The sequence below is a fragment of the Mercenaria mercenaria genome, chromosome 6 (genome assembly GCF_021730395.1).
Source record: "Mercenaria mercenaria strain notata chromosome 6, MADL_Memer_1, whole genome shotgun sequence".
NCBI classification, from domain to species: Eukaryota; Metazoa; Mollusca; class Bivalvia; order Venerida; family Veneridae; genus Mercenaria; species Mercenaria mercenaria.
Genome location: NC_069366.1, coordinates 53,979,514 through 53,987,604, shown reverse-complemented (window position 1 = coordinate 53,987,604; position 8,091 = coordinate 53,979,514). Strand labels below are relative to the sequence as shown.

At 35.1% G+C, this 8,091-nt stretch overlaps 1 protein-coding gene across 5 annotated transcripts in view; it reads right to left on the bottom strand.

The window, feature by feature from the left end:
- Positions 1–1,880: 1,880 nt before the first annotated feature.
- Positions 1,881–8,091, bottom strand: part of LOC123548864 (lysosomal protective protein-like) — a 51,553-nt gene continuing 45,342 nt past the window's right edge. For all 5 annotated transcript variants that reach the window (XM_053545930.1, XM_045336472.2, XM_045336476.2 and 2 more), the window contains one exon: positions 1,881–4,962. In XM_053545930.1, the coding sequence (XP_053401905.1) occupies positions 4,885–4,962 (78 nt within the window). In that variant the 3' untranslated portion in view covers positions 1,881–4,884. The remainder of the gene's footprint in view (positions 4,963–8,091) is intronic.

Genomic DNA, 8,091 nt, shown 5'->3' with positions numbered 1-8,091 from the left:
ATGAAGAACTTGTCAAAACTTAAAAGGTTCTAGAAAGATATCACTATAATGGACTTGTATTAACTTAGTGTCACTATGAAGAACTTGTAAAATCTTTAAGGTTCTAGTAAGGTGTCACTATAATGGCCTTGTATAAACTTGGTGTCACTATGAAGAACTTGTCAAAACTTTAAGGTTCTAGTAAGGTGTCACTTTAATGGCCTTGTATTAACTTAGTGTCACTATGAAGAACTTGTCCAAACTTTAAGGTTCTAGTAAGGTGTCACTATAATGGCCTTGTATTAACTTAGTGTCACTATGAAGAACTTGTCAAAACTTTAAGGTTCTAGTAAGGTGTCACTATAATGGCCTTGTATTAACTTGGTGTCACTATGAAGAACTTGTATAAACTTTAAGGTTCAAGTAAGGTGTCACTATAATGGACTTGTATTAACTTAGTGTCACTATGAAGAACTTGTCAAAACTTTAAGGTTCTAGTGTCACTATAATGGCCTTGTATTAACTTAGTGTCACTATGAAGAACTTGTCAAAACTTTAAGGTTCTAGTAAGGTGTCACTATAATGGCCTTGTATTAACTTGGTGTCACTATGAAGAACTTGTCAAAACTTAAAGGTTCTAGAAAGATATCACTATGATGGACTTGTATAAACTTAGTGTCACTATGAAGAACTTGTAAAATCTTTAAGGTTCAAGTAAGGTTTCATTATAAAGGATTTCTATAAACCTTTAGGTTCTAGTAAGGTGTCAATATGAAGGACTTGTTTAAACTTTAAGGTTCAAGTAAGGTGTCTCTATGCAGGATTTGTGTAAACTTTAAGGTTCTAGCAAGGTGTCACTATAAGAAACTTGTACAAACTTGTAAGGTTCTAGTAAAGTGTTTGGTTACCTTCTTTTTCACTTCAGAATTTTATACTTCACATACCATTGCTAACCAAACCATTTTTACCAATTAGGAGAATCTTTCTATAAGGTTGTTGTAATTAAAATATTTATTTGATGGAAGATAACCAGACATTATTAAGAATTTGACACGTCACTTTTAGCACACACTTAACCCTTACTATGCTAAATTGGTCCATCTTTCAATTTGGGCAGTACCATTTATCATTTGAAGGGGAGTTTACTGAAAATTTACTGACTGAATAGCGAACAGTGCAGACCATGATCAGACTGCACGGATGTGCAGGCTGATCTTGGTCTGCACTGGTCGCAAGGACAGAATCATCTGCCGCCAGCAGGCTAAGGGTTAAGCAACTGAAGCATAATTTCTACACTGAGCTATACTACAACCTAAAACCACTCTTGCTGAATCAGTTTTCTTGCTATTTCAAGTACTGTACATGTCCTAATACCATAGTTAATGTTTCTATAAGGTCTATGTAGACACTGTATACAATACTGCAACTTTGTCTGTAATTCAATCAAAATCAACCTGCACTAAAAAGAACTATTCCAGTCAAAGTTCCAGCTGCAAGAAATAAGGGGTTGACCAGCTCTTTTTTCCACCTAGTACTAACCATAGTGACCAAAATCTCAGTCTATGAGAAATGGTCTCGGATTCGCTGCAAACAGGAAAAACCTCTCCTACCAAAATAACATGTTAAGCTAATTCTGACATTATAATTCTATCTAATTACACCGGTATCTATTGTTTCACATCTCCTCTCTTAAATTATGCCATGTAATGCATTTCTTTCATTCAGTTTTTCATTACTATTCAGCATCAATCAGAAAAACTATTTTCCGTGTAAGCACTTCCTTACGTCAATCAAGGGCATGTGTAACTGTGGTCTTGTGCCACATTCCATAGCAGACAAACAGGAATGTGCAACAACTTTAGGTATTCAATCAGAAGCAAAAATATAACAGGATACATTGATATAAAATAATATTTTATTATCAATATATAACAATAACATTACAAAATGATATATCAGCAAGAAACAAGCTTGGGAATGCAGAAAATGAAAGATTGTTCCTGATCTATGGCATCACTATAACAATAATGACAGGTACTTCGTAACACCTTGGGACTGCTACTTCATTACATGTTAAAACAGGTATAAATAGGCAACATTTGGCTTAAACAGCATGAAAAAGAAATATAAACTGTCTAGCAGTAAAGAACCTACAATAATTTACAAGTACTTAAAAATAAAATGACTGCTCCACTTCTGCAAGTGTTACCCAATTTTCAGCAGTCATAAAATTAAGATATGCAAAAAAAAAAATGTAAAACTGGATTTCCCTGATAAAGCAAACAATACTAGATATAAAGATATCATTTCATGGAAAAAGCAACACAACAATTCTTCTTGTTCAATAAATATCCATAAAATATGAGCCTATAGTAGGCTTCTAAACATGAAAAATATGTCTTGTAGAAGCAACCACCAAGATTTTTTTTGCTGTTGCAATACTACTGATACTGCAGCATATGTTTGTGATACTATTGTATAATGCAACATATGACTGTGATACTATTGCATACAATTGTGATACTCCAGCATATGGTTGTATTACTTTTGGTACTGCAGCACACGATTGCAAAACTACTAGCGATGGGAACGAATATTCGAACATTTGAAAATCGGCCGAATATTCGAATGTGAACAACAAATTCGAATATTCGTAAATTAAAGTATAGTTTTTTTATCAAACAGTCCATATTTATTACGATGATTCACGTTTTAAACAACGGAATATACTGTGTATATGCCAATCGCTTAAGTATTTAAAGCTTCCATTAAACAAACTGAATATTCGAATATGGCAAACTGAAAATTCGAATATTGATTTCAGTATTCGTTCCCATCCCTAAAAAGTACTGATACTGCAGCATATGACTGCAAAAGTAAAAGTACTGATACTGCAGCATATGATTGCAAAAGTACTGATACTGCAGCATATGATTGCAAAAGTACTGATACTTAAGCATATGATTGCAAAAGTACTGATACTGCAGCATATGATTGCAAAAGTACTGATACTGTAGCATATGATTGCAAAAGTACTGATACTGCAGCATATGATTGCAAAAGTACTGATACTGCAGCATATGATTGCAAAAGTACTGATACTTAAGCATGTGATTGCAAAAGTACTGATACTGCAGCATATGATTGCAGAAGTACCGATACTGCAACATATAACTGTGACACTAGTTATACTGCAGTTTGTAATTGTAATACTATTAATACTGCAGCATACAATTGTGATGTTATTGCTAAACAAAATAAAATTTTCATTTGTTTATAGAGGTTTTGTGATGTAAAAATAACAGATTTAATTTTTTTTGTTAGGTTAAAACAGCACACCAACAAAATTATAGGTCATATAGTGACTTTCCAGCTTTTAACGGTGGAGGACAACCCCAAGTGCCCCTAATGTCATCAGCAGTGGGCACCTGGGTTGAATCGAAAACGTTCCGCAAGCCAGCTGGATGGCTTCCTCAAATGAAAAATTCAATGCCCTGAGCAGGAGGTTTAACCCATACTGGTAAAGGGCAAATGATTTGAAGTCAGCAACCTTAACCACTTAGCCACAGAGGCCCTAGATTTAATTATAATGCATCATATTACCCTTTAAAAGTAAATGGAGGACTTCTTGTAACATTTTGTACCCTGAGTCAATTTATAATCAACAGGCAGGTATACTGACCTACCGTGGAACTTCGCCACATTTAAAGCAAAACACTATTTAACTGGAAAAAATGTGAAACAATTAAGAAATAATATATCTCATTTAGTGATTTGTCACCGAATAAATCACTGTTTGGAGTTCAGATGCGAAGGAATTATATCACGAGGGTGCAGCCCGAGTGATATAATAATACGCATCTGAACAACAAACAGTGATTTATTCAAGAGCAAATCGCTAAATGAGATATATTATTTCGATTCTAAAACGTTACATAGGACTTTAAAGTATATTCTTGACAGCATTCATTAGATATCTGCCCGTTTTCAATTGGTTTCTTTTCCAGCGCGCCTCTATGCCGTTTGATGCTATGACGTAATAATTGTGATGTCAGAACAGTGAATTGTTGTATAATAATTCACTGTTTTCAGCCTTCTTTGTTTAATAGGAAAATGAATTGGATCGTGTTAGAATTAATCTTGTCATTCTTCTTTTTTGAAGAGTCTTAAGCTCTGTATTAATTTCATCATTTAAATAAAATGATGCTTTAATTAACCTTTGAAGTAATCTTAACAATAAACGCATAATATCAAAGTGCAAAACCACAGGTAAAAAATGTTATGAAACTGATCTTTGTTGAAAATTACTGCGAAATCATTTAATTTCGTGGGCCCGTAATTTCATGGTTTTGGTCTGATATTGTCTATTTCATGGGGATATGAATTAGTGGATTTCAACTTTTGAAGACAAAATGGATGGGTATTTAATTCGCTTATCTGGACTTAACTTCATGGATTGACACAAACATGATATCCATGATAATTAGTTCCTCACAAATATAAATGATTCCACTGTACAACAAATATTTAAAAAGAAAAGAACCAAGTTTTAAAGCACTAATCAACTAATCACAGATTTCATCAAGTGGTGAAATAATATCCACACAAACTATTATGCACTTTTTGCTTTTCTCTAATACTATTTTACCAATATTACATCATTTCATTTTTAAATATATTTAACGGAAATGCATAAACAAGTTCAAAAATATTTAACATTCAAGACGGAACATAGAGGAACATTACAGGTGAAAAATTCCTACTGGAGATCTGTTTAAAAAAATGTATCACAAAGATAATTTTATTAAGAGACAATAAATATGAAGCATGGCAGAAAAAAAAAAAATTCTCGTTAATACAGTAGTAAGTATAAGCCGGGTACAAAGAGAACACTGTACGCTAAAGTCAATGTCCATATAAAAAGCTGTTGATCATTTCTAGTGCAGCTTCTGGCTTGTCCTGGGGTACCATGTGCCCTGCTCCCTTTAAGATAATGATAAATTATATATATATATTTATATAATAAACTGTCCCTTGTGAAGTAGGGTTAGCATTCTTTTAAATTATTCTTTCTTTTCACTTTGTTTTTCTTTTTCTATATCATATTGCTTTAGCTTCAGTTTGTTGTAAACAAATGTTAGTTTCAATACAATTAAAATACTCAATTATTTCAGGAACAGAGTAAATGTCTTTGAAGAAACAGAAAAGTAGTAAGCTTCATTTAGCTACAGATCATGACTAAGATGCATTTAAGATGGATCATGTGAGTACTTGACTGAGTACTTGATCTTGCGACTGGGACCACGATTATAAGAGCTGTTTGTGTAACACATATACTCAATAGCGGATGCTGTGGGCTAGAGGTAACACTGTTTGACTACAAAAAGAGGGGTTGTCACTTCGAGCCCCTGCTCCTCTAACTAAAAATTACTAAAACTAGGAAAAGAGTCCCATGTATGGGTGCTTTACACCTGGCACCCTAAAGAACCAGGAAAGCTTCTGGAATTGGAGCATCTTCTGTATCTTGTACTGTCCTACTAATATTACTAACAGTCTTCTGGGGGAGTCGCCCATATGGGTTATCGGTGGGGACATACCCACACATGCATATACCCACAAGATAGCCTGTTTGATGCAACCGAGTGTAGTTTTGTATGCTCTTACATAGGCCTAATGACCTCAAAAACAACACATACCGACATTTACCTTATGAATTACCTTATGAAGTAAGTGTTGTCAAGTAAATAATCAGAAACCGTGTACTGATCCAAAAATCAATAGATGTTATCTTCTGACCCAGACAATCATCTAATAAAATTTGACAGTTGAAAGCCCAAAAATGCTCCATATATTGCTGAAAACAGTTTTCAGTTTCAAGGTCATTTGTCCTTAGACCTAATGACCCCAAAAACATTAAGGGGCATCTGTTGACCACAGACAATAATTCTTTTAAATGAAAAAGCAGTTAGGCACATGCTTTGAGTACTTCTTATACAGAAACATTTTCAGTCTCAATGTCAATGTGCCTAAAAACTTTGACCTACTGATCCTCAAAGCAATTAGGGTCATCTACTAACCACATACAATCATCCCATGAAGTCTTATGACTGTATGCTAAAAGTTCTTTAGTTATTGAGTGGAAACTGTTTTCAGTCTCAAAGTTACTGTAACCTTATCTTTGACCTACTGACCAATAAAACAAAATGGATAAACTACTGACCATGGCAGTGTTTGAAGTCAGTAGGTCAGAGGATTCTTTTGTTTTAGAGCAGAAATTAATTTCAGTCTCAAGGTCACTGTAACCTTGACCTTTGACCTTCTGTCCCCAAAAATAAACGGGTTCATGTACTGACCACAAGCAATCATTCTATGACATGTAAGCCAAAGAAAACCTTAGTCATTGAACAGAAACTATTTTCAGTCACAAGGTTATTGTGACTTTCATCTTTGACCTACTAATCCCTAAAGCAATAGGGGTCACATACTGACCAATCCTTTGCAGTAGGATAAAGTATACTTAAGTTATTAAGCGGAAACCATTTTCAGTCTCAAGGCCAAAGAAAAAGGGTTGATCTACTGACCACAAGCATTCTCTTGTTATTAATCAGAAACAAACTGGCTGACTGACTGACAATCAACAAAACAATATACCCCCTCTTTTTCTTTGGAGGGTGGGTTAGAGATGGGGTGGGGAATAATGAGAGTGTAGACCAGTCTCGGCATGCAGTCTTTCCAATTTCACATTTGTGCTCAGCAACAACTAATGTGACTGTTCTCAGAATTTAATTTTATGAGAGTCTGGAGCAGGGCTCCGGAAATTTTGATAGCTCAATCGGTCCGAAACGAAAATCCTGACACCGGCGCTACCCAACCCACCGCATTCCCAATATTACATATTTTGTAAAACGTGATAGGGTAAAGAGATAAGCATGTCATGCATTAAAACTGAGTTACCAGTCACCGCGCGTTACAATACAATGCAGACAGTTATTCAGTGTTATGTGTGATCGTTACTTTGTTTAAATTTCGATGTTTTTCCGAGATAATACGAGGCATTGACACCGTGTGCGTAACTAGTCTAAAAGCCAACGCACGTGACTTCGATACCGTATATACGGCAGATACTTTGTGATGTTTCCTCATTCTTTGACGGAATTCTATAAAATAGAATGCGTCAAAGTGAGTTACACGACATATATTCTCTGCTAAACAGCCTCAGTATTTAAAGAATACTCTGCCGCGGACCGAATGTGTACGTTATTTGAACGCTGAGATCGAATTTCCCGCATGTATAGTACCAAAACGTCACGCGGGTTGGCCACGGATATTTCATTTCACTTACGTTGTACTTCAATAAGCAACTACATTTTATAAAGTTATATGTTCTCTTCTGATGTAAACAAAATTTCATTTTGAAACCTTTTTTTAAAAGACCAATTTGATAAACAGTGCCACTCCGGTTTTCTTTATCATTCGTGGTTGCCCGTCCATTTTTTTCTTTTTTGTACAGTCGGGTTGCAGACGATTTTCTGCATTTGTTTCAACTGGAGCCCCAACAAATGAATCATGTAATTTTTTCAAATCAAGTAATTAAAAAAAAATTTTTTTATCAGTTTTCCGTCTGATGTCTCATTAAATCGAAGACCTATAATGTACAGTTATAGCTCTTTGATTAAATGCAGCGACCATTTCTTTGTTACCGTGATCAAACATAGCCTTTTGAAATAAACCATCCGTCGGATTCTAAATAAAAGAAGTGGATCCCCGTCAAAATGATTTGGATCCAGTCAGAAACGTTAGGAAACCAGTCAAAAATGTTTAATACACCGCAGTCGGCTGTCTGTAAACATTAAAGGATGTGCCGCGCGAGCACTGATTGCGTCACGCGCTAATTACGGACCGATTATCAAAGTGACAATTAGACCGTTTGACACGTTTATTGATTATCTGAGGGTGCGACCAACAATTTCCTACTTGGCAGGTGATCGTGTATTGAGTTATCAGACCGAAATTTATACTTTTCTCCATTTTTACGGGACCGATTTTTTTCGTTTTTTCACTTCACGAATCGGTCTGAAAAGTCAAAAATCGGTCCAAAACCGACAAACCGGC